The sequence below is a fragment of the Bufo gargarizans genome, chromosome 1 (genome assembly GCF_014858855.1).
Source record: "Bufo gargarizans isolate SCDJY-AF-19 chromosome 1, ASM1485885v1, whole genome shotgun sequence".
Classification (NCBI taxonomy): domain Eukaryota; kingdom Metazoa; phylum Chordata; class Amphibia; order Anura; family Bufonidae; genus Bufo; species Bufo gargarizans.
This window is the reverse complement of record NC_058080.1, coordinates 656,511,735-656,526,416: the sequence shown is the minus strand read 5'-3', so window position 1 is coordinate 656,526,416 and position 14,682 is coordinate 656,511,735. Positions and strand designations below refer to the sequence as shown.

General features: G+C 45.4%; 1 protein-coding gene across 4 annotated transcripts in view; it reads left to right on the top strand.

The window, feature by feature from the left end:
- Positions 1 to 14,682, top strand: part of MSH3 (mutS homolog 3) — a 199,870-nt gene that overhangs the window by 6,034 nt on the left and 179,154 nt on the right. For all 4 annotated transcript variants that reach the window (XR_006387424.1, XR_006387426.1, XR_006387425.1 and 1 more), the window contains exons 2-6: positions 1,485 to 1,587; positions 1,818 to 1,996; positions 5,504 to 5,722; positions 8,310 to 8,426; positions 12,115 to 12,232. Coding sequence is in view for 1 of the 4 variants with exons in the window: in XM_044276024.1 (XP_044131959.1) it covers positions 1,485 to 1,587; positions 1,818 to 1,996; positions 5,504 to 5,722; positions 8,310 to 8,426; positions 12,115 to 12,232 (736 nt within the window). In the remaining 3 variants the exon portion in view is untranslated. The remainder of the gene's footprint in view (positions 1 to 1,484; positions 1,588 to 1,817; positions 1,997 to 5,503; positions 5,723 to 8,309; positions 8,427 to 12,114; positions 12,233 to 14,682) is intronic.

Genomic DNA, 14,682 nt, shown 5'->3' with positions numbered 1-14,682 from the left:
AGCTGTTTGGAGAGAAGGCGCGCGCCGTGCCAGCGCCGCCTCCTCTTCACTGTTTACCTTCTCGCCGTTGCATCTTCAGCGGTGAGCAGATGTAATTACAGCTAACCATCCCATTCATTTCAATAGGACGGATCCTTCCCATACACTTGTAATTACATCTGCCCACCGCTGCATATGCAACTGAGAGAAGGTAAACGGTGAAGAGGAGGCGGCGCTGGCACGGTGCGCGCCTTCTCTTCAAACAGCTGATCGGCAGGGGTGCAGGGTGTCAGATCCACGCCGATCTGATATTGATGACCTATCCTGAGGATAGGTCAGATAGGTCATCAATAAATATAACTTGGACAACCTCTTTAAGGCCTCATTCACGTGGCCGTTACCATTTTGCTGTCCGCAAACCGCGGATCCGCAAAATACAGATGTGGCCGTGTGTGTCCCTCTCTCTCTCTTCATAAAAAGGACAAATATAGCACATGTTCTAAAGTTTTCGGGACGTCGGCACAAATGCAGACAGATAACATCCGTGCGCGGTCTGCGTTTTTTTTGTGGCCCCATAGGAATGAATAGGTCTGCATGCAATTCGCATAAAAAACGCCTATTTGACACAGATCCATAATGCGGTCAAGTGCGTGAGGCTCAATGCACAAGACACACTGATAATAAATTAGCAATAACAATGCATCAATACGTAAAAAGGAAAGCGCACATTATTGCATACATGATAATATCCCCAATCAACATGAAGGGGTAAATACCTTACACGACTAAGGCTTTTTTCACATTTGCGGCGGAAGCTCTATTAGGGGCCTCCGTCACAGAAATGGTCAAAAATAGAGTTTTAAAAAAATGTTCTCCTGAACGGAAACCAAACTTATCCTATTATAGTCAACGTGGTCTGTTAGGCTCCGTTCCTGTCAGTTATGCGCCAATCCGGCACTTCCCTTATTTTCATTTATCTGCTGTTGTAGCGGAGCAGAAGAAAGGAAATAGTGATAGTGTGAACCCAGCCGAAGGGACACCATTCCATCTGGCAGGACAGAGATGGCGTATAGACCGCGGTCCGCACCACATTCCAGCATGCGTTCCGCTATTCCTTCTCCTTGTGGGGGGTGTTAGTGGCTATTTACGAGCACTTCATCCCTGCACACTCATTTAATATTGGCTACATTTGATACTTATAAGGGAAGATTAATCAAAACTGGAATAAAGGAAACCTGGCTTAATTTCCCACGGCAACTAATCAGATTCCAGCTTTCATTTTTGAAAGAAGCCCGGAAAAATTTAAGCTGGGATCTGATTGGTTGCTATGGGCAACTAAGCCAGTTTTCCTTTTCATCGGTTTTTGATAAGTCTCCCCCGTTATCTATAGACTATAACGTGGTCCACACTTTATATAGAAGCCATGTGAACGTCTGTGGGTTGTTAGGACGGTGCCTCCGTATGCTCATGCTACCTGGAAAACAATATGTAACTTATATTCCCAGGCGGTAAATTCCTCCATATCCCCAGAGGATGAGCCCACTGCAAAAAAGAGAAGAAGCCACCAAGTCGGTGAGGGGAGCGATGGCATGGCTTTGGAAAAGAAAGGTAAGCCAGAATGTTAGGATCTCTGATACCTGTTGGGTGAAATGCATGAAGTATGGCAGCCGCCCCTGGCAACCAATCCCTGTCCAGCTCTCATTGTTCTGAGGTCCTGATTGGTTGCCATGAGTAACTACCCCACTTTTCCTATGCGCAGTTTTGATACCTCTCCGTTTTGTGGCGTATCTGCGATATCCGAGGACATGTATGTTTGATGGTTATAATTACATTTTCAGAACATACAATCTGTGGAAAGTCGCTGATCTCCAGCCGCACCCTGCACAGATTACGAGCGTTTTCCAGTGATTCTGGTAACAGTCATGACCTAAAAGGACCAGAGACCCTTACCCCTTCCCCTGGCATCTCAAAGTCAGAAACCAAAGAGGAAGAGGAAAACTCGCATTCTATTCCCAGGGTGAGTGATGGGTGCCGTTGTAGAATATATATTTTTTTGGTTATGTCATCTACAAAAGCTTCTATTACCTGGTGACATCAGTAATGATATATGCGTACTACACTAATTAAAGGGGGTGTCTGAGTGTTTAATACTGATGACCTATCTGGATTGGTCATCTGTATCTGATTTGGTGGGTGTCCGACACCCAGGTCCCCCACCGATCAGCTGTTTCAAGAGAGACCCCGGCCTTGTGACCGATGTATGTGACGTCACTGGCCTATGGGGCTGAGCTGAAATACCAAGCACAGCTGCTGTCCATTGCACTGTCCTTGGTACAAACAGCTGGTCAGCAGGGGCCCTGGGCCCACAGATCACACACTCGTCTGGCTGATAGGGCATCAGTATTAAACTCTTGGACAACCCCATAAATGACGTTCCCATCAAAGGACTCCCCATGCCAGGATACTCCAGCCTGAATGCAGTGGGCAGTGGTGGTTGGGACTATGAAAACTGCTGAGCTGGCACTGCTGTGTTGTTTCCTTCTCTCCTATTCTCTCTCCTCGCGACACTTCAGGTAATAACTTCATAAATTAATTTGTACTGTAAAAAAAAACATTTCCCGAACTTGGGTTCGGTTCCAAGGTACCTCTCGCTGTCACCCGTGAGTCCTAAACTTAAAGCCATCTTAATCTACTCCTCAGACGTAAGTACGGGGTTTATTTATATGCATACCTCAGGAGCACTTGATACCGTGCTCTCTGGGCACAGCATATTGTTGTATTCAGACGGCCAAATGTTTGCCCACGAACAATGGCAGATAAGTTCTACACTGGCAGCTCGAAACACTGCTAGGGACAACGCTTTTACACCACAAAAGCGGCGTTTAAAAGTCGCAAGTTATGGTGCATGACATATTTGTGCCATAGTTTGTGTCATTTAGCACAAATCTGCTTGGTGGCCATACTTACTGCAAGGGCAGTTAAAAGCTCTTTACGCATATAACTGATAATAAATATGCCGGGCCCATCTACCAGACGACAAGGTGGCTTCTAATCAGATGGGGCCTACTCTAACATGCCTCTTCAGGGCCCCCTGGTGGTGAGTTTGAACCTTGCACCACCGCCCATTTACCATGTGCTTTTCATTAGATAGATTGTACAGCTGTATTCTACTTTGCCCATATTGCAGGCTGACAGCCTGGGAGAGGCATGTATAGGATATAGCTGGGTGCTACTTTGCTTAGATTGTAGCCTGTAAGCCCAGGAGAGGCATGTGAGAGTAGGCCCCATCTGATTAGAAGCCACCTTGTCGTCTGGTAGATGGGCCTGACATATTTTTGATCAATTATATGCGCAAAGAGCTTCTAACTGCCCTTGCAGTAAGTATGGCCACCAAGCAGCTATTTGTTATTCAGTATTTGCCTATATCTTTGTGCAATTGACTAGCAGTGTTCTGTTACCTGTAGTTCTACTAATTCCATTGTGTTTGAGCCAAGGTAGCGTGCACCTGCACTCTCAAATTTACTTATTATGGAGGTGCTGGTTAGTTTGTTTTTCTTTCCTATTTAGCACAAATCAACACTTTTCTCAAGTGGTAAGAAAAGGAGCAGCATCTTTGTTGCCCAACAGGTCTACTCCAGCCAGGCCACCGAGTGCCAGAGATGCGTCTTACTTATTGAGAGACATCTCCTCTTAAAGAGGACCTTTCACCGATCCTGACATTGTGAACTAAGTATCATGACATATACAGCGGCGCCCAGGGATCTCCCTGCACTTACTATCATCCCTGGGCGCCGCTCAATTCTCCCGTTATGTCCTCTGGTATGTTCGGGGACTTGGTTATAGTAGGCGGAGTCTGCCCTTGTTCTGCTGGGCGTCTCCTCCCCCTAGGCTTTAGTGCTGGCCAATTGCAGCGCAGAGCTCACAGCCTGGGAGAAAAAAACCTCCCAGGCTGTAAGCTCTGCGCTGAGATTGGCCAGCGCTTTTTCACGGATGGTTGCTAAAAGATGTTGTTTGTAAATTCAGTTTTTTATCACGCGCGTGCAAAACGCATTAAATCGTATTGCACCCGCGCGATAACAACTGAACGCAATCGCAAACAAAACTGAATGGACTTGCTTGCGAAATCGCGCAGTTTTCAATGAACGCATTCGGATTTAATCCGGACCTGCTCGTCTGCAAGGGGCCTTAGGATAGACACACATTAGCGAGTTGAATGCGAGGAAATCGCAGCGTGTATCACTGTAAAGTCCTGTCCCGACTTGCCCTTCATTGACAGGATTGCACAGCATTATACTGATTTATAATGTTGTGTAACTCTTAGTCCTGGAATCTACTGAATTACTCTGACATAATGCTGTCAATGTAATATAATAGGTTCCAGGACTTTCAGGGTTACACAGCATTATAAATCAGTATAATTCTGTGCGATCCTGTCAGAGGAGGGGAAATTGGGACGGGACCTCACACTGACGCACGCTGCGAGTTCCCCATCTGGCACCACCATGAACAGAGAGGTGGCTGTGCACGTGTGAGAGTTTCCGAAAATAGAAGAATTTGCTTACTTTCTTTTCAGAATGTCCATTGAATTGAATGGAAAGATACATGCATACACAGCCCCCTCCCCTTTCACGGCGGTGTGAGGCTTGCTCCCCTTCTGGCACTCGCACCTTTTGGACACTTTGGCATGTCTTTTGAATTATTTTCCAAGAATGTCCAGATGGGAATACCACTTTTGCATACAAAAGACAGCCTTTTTTTCCCCTTCCCCATAAAATAAATTGAATGCTACATACATTTTCTACAATGTACATTGATGGGGGCTGGACAAGGAAAACGCTCACCTGCTTACAGTGTCCCAGTTCCAATGATGCGGCTCCTATCTAGTTGTTCTTGCAGCAACTCCAGTGCCGGAACCACAGCGCCATCCATTGTGTAGTGGACAGAGCTGGTTACTGCAGCGCTGCTCTCATTCAGTTCAGTGGTAGCAGCGCTGTAGTTCTTGTGGCAGAGAAGCTGATCGGTGGGGTGTCTGCCCCTGTCTATCAGATATCGATGGCTTACCCTGAGGACTGGAAAATGTCTTTTATAAAGGCTACTAAATGCCATATAAATCTTAAAAAAAAAAAACTTTACGGGGGAGATTTATCAAGACCTATGATTTCTGCTCCAGTCTCGATACGCCTAATATATGATGAGATACAGGCATCGTCATAAATTAGATGCATCGCCCAGCCGTCAGTGCTTCTACGCGGAAATCTACGACAGCTCAGAGCTGCTGTAGATTCCTGGCTTCATTTGCACCAGAAAATTAGCGTAAAAGAAGATCAATTTGTCTCGGCTGTTGGTCACTCCTCTTTCCCGCCCTTGCCATGCCCTCTTTTGGAAAACTGCTGAGGGTAATGTAAAAAAAAAAAAAATCGCATTTAAAAAGTCCTAAAACAAAGTTTCTGACTTTTTAAAGTCCATTTTCTGGCTTTACTGTACTGGCATAAATGACTGTAGTATTTCTGTGGTTGTCTTGCAGGCAGAGAAAGTCTCTTTGAAGACATCTACTACATTTCCATCTTCCAGACACCAAGAACAAACTGCAAATTCTTCAGAAGCAAAAAACCCCAACCGCAGAACCAAAAGTATTTACACGCCCCTTGAGGAGCAGTACATGGAAATTAAGGAGAAGCATAAGGATGCCATTTTGTGCGTTGAATGCGGATACAAATACAGGTTCTTTGGAGAGGATGCTGAGGTCAGTAAAACTCCTATGTGGTTTATCTATGGAGGGCTTTTAACTGTGGATGGGCCTAATGGTGGCAAACGTCATCCGTAGGCCCAGTACCCAAATAAATGTGTACTGTGCAGGTTTTTTTTTAGCAATGGCACCGTACACTTTCTTCCAGTAAAAGAAAGTTATTCCATATCCACTGGTTATGTGATAACTGTTAGATTGGTGGGGTGCTCAAAAGCATGGAGGTCCCATGTCCCCTCTGTATGAAAGGAGCGGCAGTGCATATATGTGCTGTGCTGCAACATTGATCTCTGTTGGCTTCTGAAGATGGTGGAGAACAGCGCTCCGCTATCTCTGGCAGTCCTATAGGGTTTGAGTGGAGCGGCTGTGTACATGTTCAGCCCATGAGACTCCTGTACTTGTGACCATTGATTATGCCCAAACCAATCTAACAGTAATCCCCCTATCCAGTGAAGAGCAGATCAATTATTCTAACCAATTTACTGCCAGCAGGACACTGTTTTGACATCTACGCGGCCTGTTGAAGGGCTGGCAGACCGAATTTTTCATTTTTTTGGATAACTTATCCCGAAATTATGGACAGCCAGCATTTTTTATGGACTAATTGGAAAACCATAACAAATGATAAGGGCTCATTCAGATAGGCGTATGAACAAGTCCGCATCGGAACGGGTGCGGACCCGTTAATTTCAATGTGGCTGCAAAAGATGTGGACAGCACACCGTGTGCTGTTAACATCCGTGGTTCCATTCTGTGGCTCAGCGTAAGAGAGAGAGCTTGTCCAGACAAGAATAGGCATTTTCTATTATGGTTGCGGCCATGTGCGTTCCGCAGTTTGCGGATCCTCAAAGGACTACGGCCGTCTGAATAAGCCCTAAAGCATATATAGCACATAGAACTCATTACCAGCATTTACTGTGAGTTGTAAAATATCAATAATTGCCAAAATAATCTAGTCAAGAGCCACCACCTCAAAGAAATCACAGACTCATCTGTGCCTATTTTTACAGACTGTCCAGTAAGGGTACTTTCACACTTGGGTTAAAGTTTTCCGGTATTGAGTTCCATATCCTAATGCATCCTGAACTGAATGCTCTCCATTCAGGATTCATCAGTTCAGTCCCTCTTACGTTTTTTGAGCAGAGAAAATACCGCAGCATGCTGCAGTTTTCTCTCTGGCCAAAAATCCTGAACACTTGCCGGATCCGGCTCCAAGTGTTCTGGCAAAACGGATATGCATACCCTTACAAATGAAAAAATATATATATACCGGATCCGTTTTTCCAGATGACAAACGGAAAGACGGATCCGGTATTGCAATACATTTGTGAGACGGATCCGCATCCGTTTGCGTCCGGATTGCAGGCCGGAATCCTCTGCCGCAAGTGCCCTCATTTCTGGAGGGTTGGCAACCCTGGTCTGTAGGGGTCCATGGAACCACCTGAATGTGCACACTAAGCATGGTGTGAACACGGCCTGCTTGGTCAGTACAGTCCTAGGAGGAGATTTATTAAGACCAGCACGTTCTGCACTGCTCTTGATGCCCCCTCCGGCAGTGTTCCTCACCTCCAGTCCTCAGGGCCCACCTACAGAATGAATACCTGTGGGTAAGTCCGGATGCACTGACACTAATTATATCACCTACTCAATACTAAGGAAATCCTGAAATCAGGATCGGTAGGTGGGCCCTGAGCACTGGAGTTGAGGAACCCTGCCCTATGGCATCGGAGAATGTGCCCAATTCATGATGAGGAGCACAGCTCTGAGCTGCCATTAGGTTTCTGGCCTCATTTTCATCAGAAAACTGGTACATAAAAAGATAATTTTGTCTCGGGTGTTGGCTACATCCCTTTTTCAACCCTTGTCACACATCCTTTTGAAAAAGTGTCAAGGACAGAGTAAAAAGAGGCACTTGCAACTTTTTCTTCTTCTTCAAAAAGTTGCATTTAAAAAGTCACAAACACAGAGCTTGCGACTTTTTAAAGCCACTTTTCTGGTGCAATTCAGATGATAAATCTCCCCCGCTAAGCTAATTACATAGCCATTAGGACAACCCCTATCCAAATTCTAAATTAGGGTTTGGAACCATACAATAGGAGAGTCTACCTTTTGGGACTCCTTTAGTGATGGTGTACAGCTACTGCAAATAGTAGCTCTCACTCTGGAGGATTCCACATGACTACCTATTGAAATGGCATGTAATAGCACATTTCTTCATCAGATTTTCCTTACAAGGTTTTGGCATCAAATGGCTTATACATGTTATATGTTTTGGGCTAAAAATGCTAGCCTTCTGATTGAAGGCTGTACAGTATGTGTGGTGATGTAATGCTGGCGAGCCGTTTCATTTGTTTTATACCTAAACCCGGATAGCTATTTAGGGGTTTAATGAGGGTTGCTGCTTATTTGTAAAGGATCCATTTGCCTTGAAGGCCTCAATCAGGGTCAATAAAATGGCACGTAATTATATATCCATTAGCTGATGGATTCTAATTATGCCGCAGTATCTTAGATCGGATCTCAGTGTTGTCCTGACCTCTTTTATGAAATATTCACGTGGGAGCGTCTCCTTTGTAACTTTTTACAGATTGCAGCCCGTGAGCTGAACATTTATTGCCACCTAGACCACAACTTTATGACAGCAAGTATCCCCGCTCACAGGTTATTTGTCCATGTCAGACGGCTCGTGGCAAAAGGCTTTAAAGTAAGTTTATGTATTTTATTCCATGTATTATTTTATTATACTCTATCACATACAATAAACTGATGACCGTCCTGAATATGGATGACGGGCATTGATTTATGAACTTACGGTACCTTTTGAGGCCTTTTTCTGTTTTTCACTGACCTGTGCTATCCACATTTTCCACGGACAGCACACACAGCCATTGATTTTAATGTTTCTTCACACATCAGCTTTTTTTTTTTACTGATAATAAAGGAAAGGCTGGGCACTCACAATTACCTGGAGTGGGTGGTACTTTATAATTAAATATTAGTATTAGTAGTATACAAAAACATTTAAAAACTATATATATATATATATATATATATATATATATATATATATATATATATATATATATTAGGGCTGCACGATATATCGAAAAAATAATCGAATCGCGATAATCGCCAAATGCGATATGGCGATTTGGCCGACCCGAAAATGACGCGATTATATATGAAGGGGCCCCGCTCACATAACTGGCTTTGTGTGTAAAGTATTTTACTACTGTGTGAAACAAGCTCTCTCCTATTGATAACATGGCCAGCCTCTGTACTCACTTTCACTATGAATACACTGCAGCGAGCTGGCCGGCCGGCGCGTGACTGACGTCACTTAGTAACGCTCCTCCCACTTCGCTGCACGATGAATGCCGTTCGCTGCAGTGCATTCGTCGTGAAAGTGAGTACAGAGGCTGGCCATTTTATCAATAGGAGAGAGATTGTTTCACACAGTAGTAAAATACTTTACACACAAAGCCAGTTATGTGCGCAGTTTAGGACACATGAGAGTACACATAGGGCCATGAGGGGGACCAGCATAAGATGCTATATGTGTGTCTTATGCTGGCCCCCCTCATGGCCCTATGTGTCATAGCACACATCCCCCATAACAGTGCCATCCACAGATCCACCCCATAACAGTGCCATCCACAGATCCACCCCATAACAGTGCCATCCACAGATCCACCCCATAACAGTGCCATCCACAGATCCACCCCATAGCAGTGCCATCCACAGATCCACCCCATAACACTGTCCTCCACTGGTCCCCCATAACACTGTCCTCCACTGGTCCCCCATAACACTGTCCTCCACAGGTCCCCCATAACAGTGTCCTCCACAGGTCCCCCACATAACAGTGTCCTCCACAGATCCCCCACATAACAGTGTCCTCCACAGATCCCCCACATAACAGTGTCCTCCACAGATCCCCCACATAACAGTGTCCTCCACAGATCCCCCACATAACAGTGTCCTCCACAGATCCCCCACAGAACAGCGTCCTCCACAACAGCGTCCTCCACAACAGCGTCCTCCACAGATCCCCCCCACAGAACAGCGTCCTCCACAGATCCCCCCCACAGAACAGCGTCCTCCACAGATCCCCCCCACAGAACAGCGTCCTCCACAGATCCCCCCCCCCACAGAACAGCGTCCTCCACAGATCCCCCCCCCCCCACAGAACAGCGTCCTCCACAGATCCCCCCCACAGAACAGCGTCCTCCACAGATCCCCCCCACAGAACAGCGTCCTCCACAGATCCCCCCCACAGAACAGCGTCCTCCACAGATCCCCCCCCACAGAACAGCGTCCTCCACAGATCCCCCCCACAGAACAGCGTCCTCCACAGATCCCCCCCCCCACAGAACAGCGTCCTCCACAGATCCCCCCCCCCACAGAACAGCGTCCTCCACAGATCCCCCCCACAGAACAGCGTCCTCCACAGATCCCCCCCCACAGAACAGCGTCCTCCACAGATCCCCCCCCCCCCCACAGAACAGCGTCCTCCACAGATCCCCCCCCCCCCACAGAACAGCGTCCTCCACAGATCCCCCCCCCCACAGAACAGCGTCCTCCACAGATCCCCCCCACAGAACAGCGTCCTCCACAGATCCCCCCCCCACAGAACAGCGTCCTCCACAGATCCCCCCCCCCCACAGAACAGCGTCCTCCACAGATCCCCCCCCCCCACAGAAGAGCGTCCTCCACAGATCCCCCCCCCCCCACAGAAGAGCGTCCTCCACAGATCCCCCCCCCCCACAGAACACCGTCCTCCACAGATCCCCCCCCCCCCACAGAACACCGTCCTCCACAGATCCCCCCCCCCCCACAGAACACCGTCCTCCACAGATCCCCCCCCCCCCCCGCACAGAACACCGTCCTCCACAGATCCCCCCCCCACAGAACACCGTCCTCCACAGACCCCCCCCCCCCCCACAGAACAGCGTCCTCTACAGATCCCCCCCCCCCACAGAACAGCGTCCTCCACAGATCCCCCCCCCCACAGAACACCGTCCTCCACAGACCCCCCCCACAACTATGTCATACCCAGCCGCGTCAGCTCATATGGGAAAATCCAAGCAAATCCTAGCACAATTCCCTTAAAATATTGCATCTCATATCGTTATCACAATTTTTAGGGCCCATATTTTAAATTCCCATATCGTGCAGCCCTAATATATACAATACAATAAATGGTCTGGCCAGACTTTAAAATACAGTAGTCCACTCAAATAATATCTTGTGCGTAATAGATATAGAGTATTAGAAGGATCCGTTCAATCCACCATAAACTAATCACACTGCAGTTTTTCCGTCCAATCGATATAATAATCGCAATTTTCAGATAATGTTTGCATCAAAAGTATATACGTTTCCACAATATAGTGTCAGCAATGTTCGTGGTATTCCAAATCACATATTCGAATGGTATCTAATTAGTTCTCATATTAAAAAAACTTGTGTAAATGTGAAAAATCAAACACCACGACCAACAGATTGTTTAAGTTTTCCTCTGCACGGTAGTTATATTCACAAGCCAGGTTCGATCACGGGCGGAATTCGTTGTGTATATCGCGGCGTCCCGCGTGGTAGCTGCACCGGGCCCCCTGCTCCTGCTAACTTACGTGAGTGTCAAATATTTCACCAGAGGCACATATTGAGTCGATATATATTGATTCGAACTGTGATGTCGAAAGTTCCAAGACTATCTTGGTTCGTATATTCTTTGCCGGCGTCTGCCTGATACACGTGTTTTCCCAACTGGCGCCAGTGCTTTCATTCGTAGTTCTGGGTCATAGGTTATCACGAACTTTAAAATAATTCCTGTAAGTTGCGATTGCCTTTGTGTTCAAATGGAGGATCCAAACAAACGCGTTTCGGGACTCTGAATGGTCCCTTCCTCAGTGGTTAACTGTCCTCCATATCTGTGCCCTTATATAGGGGATATTGAAATGTCCAAACTAAGAGATGGATCGAGCAGTACTTAAAATTCCTTTCAAATTCAACCCACCTTTACTGACCGTAAAAAAAAATCACAGATATGCACTTCTTTGGTCCGTGATAGGGACCAAACACGCCCATTAAAGTCTATGGGTTCTAGGAAAATCAATGACACAACACAGAATCAGTGATTGGCCTGTTAGTTATTAACCACTGGTAGGAGATGCTTTGGAAGTTAACTTTCAGCTTAGCAGTTTCCGTGGAATATGGAGGGCAAAAAACTGATACACGGACCCTTCGCATTTTTTTGCTGGCGGAAATGTAAATGAGACCTGAGTTGGATTCAGTTCATTCCCATGTAGGATGCCATTCCCAAATTCTGCACCAGATGGCAGTAAAACATTACTTTCAATAGCTCACTATTTACCTCTGTTTTATTTCAGGTCGGAGTTGTGAAGCAGACAGAAACGGCTGCGCTGAAGGCGGCTGGTGAAAATAAAAACTCGTTATTTACAAGGCAGCTCACAGCCTTATACACTAAATCCACACTCATTGGAGAAGATATCCTTTTACTTGATGTTTGCTGCCATTGACCCAAATTTATTGCCCCAAAAAGTAGCTCGCCTGGGAAAGAAATGGGATCGTACAAAGACGTATTCCCAACTTTCCATAAGTTGAATTGTGTGAATGTAGCCTTAAAAATGGACAAGTGCAACATAGATGATGATTGTGTTGATTAATGATTTGGAGCTGCACTGGGGGAAGTGTGAGATGTGTCCATGTAGTTTCTCATAATCTCATTGGCTTCAGTCCTTGGATTAATGACTGGAATATATCATTTTATATTCTGCTCCGAACACTCTTAAACTTCCCTTTAAGAATGAACCCCTTTTTAGAATGAAACCCGGAGCTCACTCGTACTTGCAACGGATGCCATAGCTGCCGGGTTTCTGCAGTTTCAAACACCAGAGACATGCATCAGATGTATGGGATCAGCCATAAGGCTGATCGCATACATTTTACCACTTCAGATGCTGTGGTCAAATGTGACCATGGAATCTGAGTGGTCCGGAAGCAGCGTTCCTGGCTGAGATCGGGGAACCTTTTACGCTATACTAATAGACCGAAGCCTCAAGCAGGCTTTGGTAGCTATTAGTAAAATATACCAATACAGGCCACTAGGTGGCAGCAGTGTATTGTTATCTTAAAAATGATGTCTTTAAAAATAGATGTTTATTATTGTTTTTCAATAAAATAAAAATCTGAATAAAAAAAAAGGTGTTCAATGATGGCTGTATACCCATCACAGTACACAATGGGCAATGTAATAATTGCCAATTATAGTCAACCAGGGTGAATACAAAATTTAAAGTATAAAAGTTCAAATCAGCCCCCTTTCCCCAAAATCAAAATACTTAATCAATAAAAAAATACACATCATGTACAGTGCTGCCCATAATTATTCATACCCCTGGCAAATTTTGACTTAAAAATACTTTTATTTAACCAGCAAGTAATTTTTTGATGGGATATGACAGAGGTGTCGCCCAAAAGATAATAAGACGATGTACAAGAGGCATTATTGTAGGGGAAAAAAAACATTTCTCAGCTTTTCTTTACATTTGAGCAAAAAATACAAGATGTTCCGCACTGTGGAAAATCTCAGAGGATGTGGTCGGAAGCCAAAAGTGACACCTGTGCTGGCCAGGAGGATAGTTAGAGAGGTGAAAACGAATCCAAGGATCACCACCAAGGCCATCCTGGTGAATCTGGGCTCTGCTGGTGGCAATGTCTCAAGGCAGACAATCCAACGGACACTGCACACTGCTGGGTTCCACTTCTCCAGATAAAGCACACAAAAGCTTGCTTGGCCTTTGCAAAAGCTCATCTGGACAAAGAAGAAGACTTCTGGTCTTTTGTGTTATGGTCAGATGAAACAAAAATTGAATTGTTTGGTCACAATGATGTTTCCTTCCTTTGGCGTAAAAAAGGAGAAGCCTTCAACCCAAAGAACACCATCCCCACTGTCAAACATGGTGGTGGGAACCTAATGCTTTGTTTTTCAGCCAGTGGACCTAATCACAGTAAACGGCACCATGAAAAAAGAGCAATACATGAGGATTCTCAATGACAACATCAGGCAGTCTGCAGAGAAACTTGGCCTTGGGCACCAGTGGACATTTCAGCATGACAATGACCCAATACACACAGCAAAAGTGGTGAAGAAATGGTTAGCAGACAACAATGTTTTGGAGTGGCCCAGCCAGAGTTCGGACTTGAATCCAATTGAGAATCTGTGGAGGGAGCTAAAGATCAGGGTGATGGCAAGAAGACCCTCCAACCTGCAAAGATTTGGAGCTCATTGCTAAAGATGAATGGGGGAAAATACCTGTGGAGACATGCAAAAAGCTGGTCTGCAATTATAGGAAGCGTTTGATTGCTGTAATAGCCGATAAAGGCTTTTCTATTGATTATTGAGAAGGGTATGAATAATTTTGGACTGGACACTTTTTGCTCAAATGTAAATAAAAGCTGAGAAATGTTTTTTCCCCACAATAATGTCTCTTGTACATCGTCCTATTATCTTTTGGGAGACACCTATGTCATTTCCCGTCAAAAAATTACTTGCTGGTTAAATAAAAGTATTTTTAAGTCAAAGTTTGCCAGGGGTATGAATAATTATGGGCAGCACTGTATATCGCCGCGTGTGATAACACCCGTACTATTAAAATATAACAATATTCATCCCATATGATGAATGGCGTAGCGGAAAAAAAATAACGACCATTTTTTGTCACTTCAGCTTCCCCAAAAGTTACACACACTTCAAAATGGTATCATTGAAAAGTACAGGTCACCCTGCAAAAAATTAGCCCTCACACAGCTCCGCATGCATAACTACAAAAAAGTTGTGGACTTGTATGGCCAGTTCGAGGGCTCTTGGCCACTGCTATATTACAGTCCTGTACAGGCGCTGGATAGCATTGAAACGTAAGTAAGGCTAAAATAGG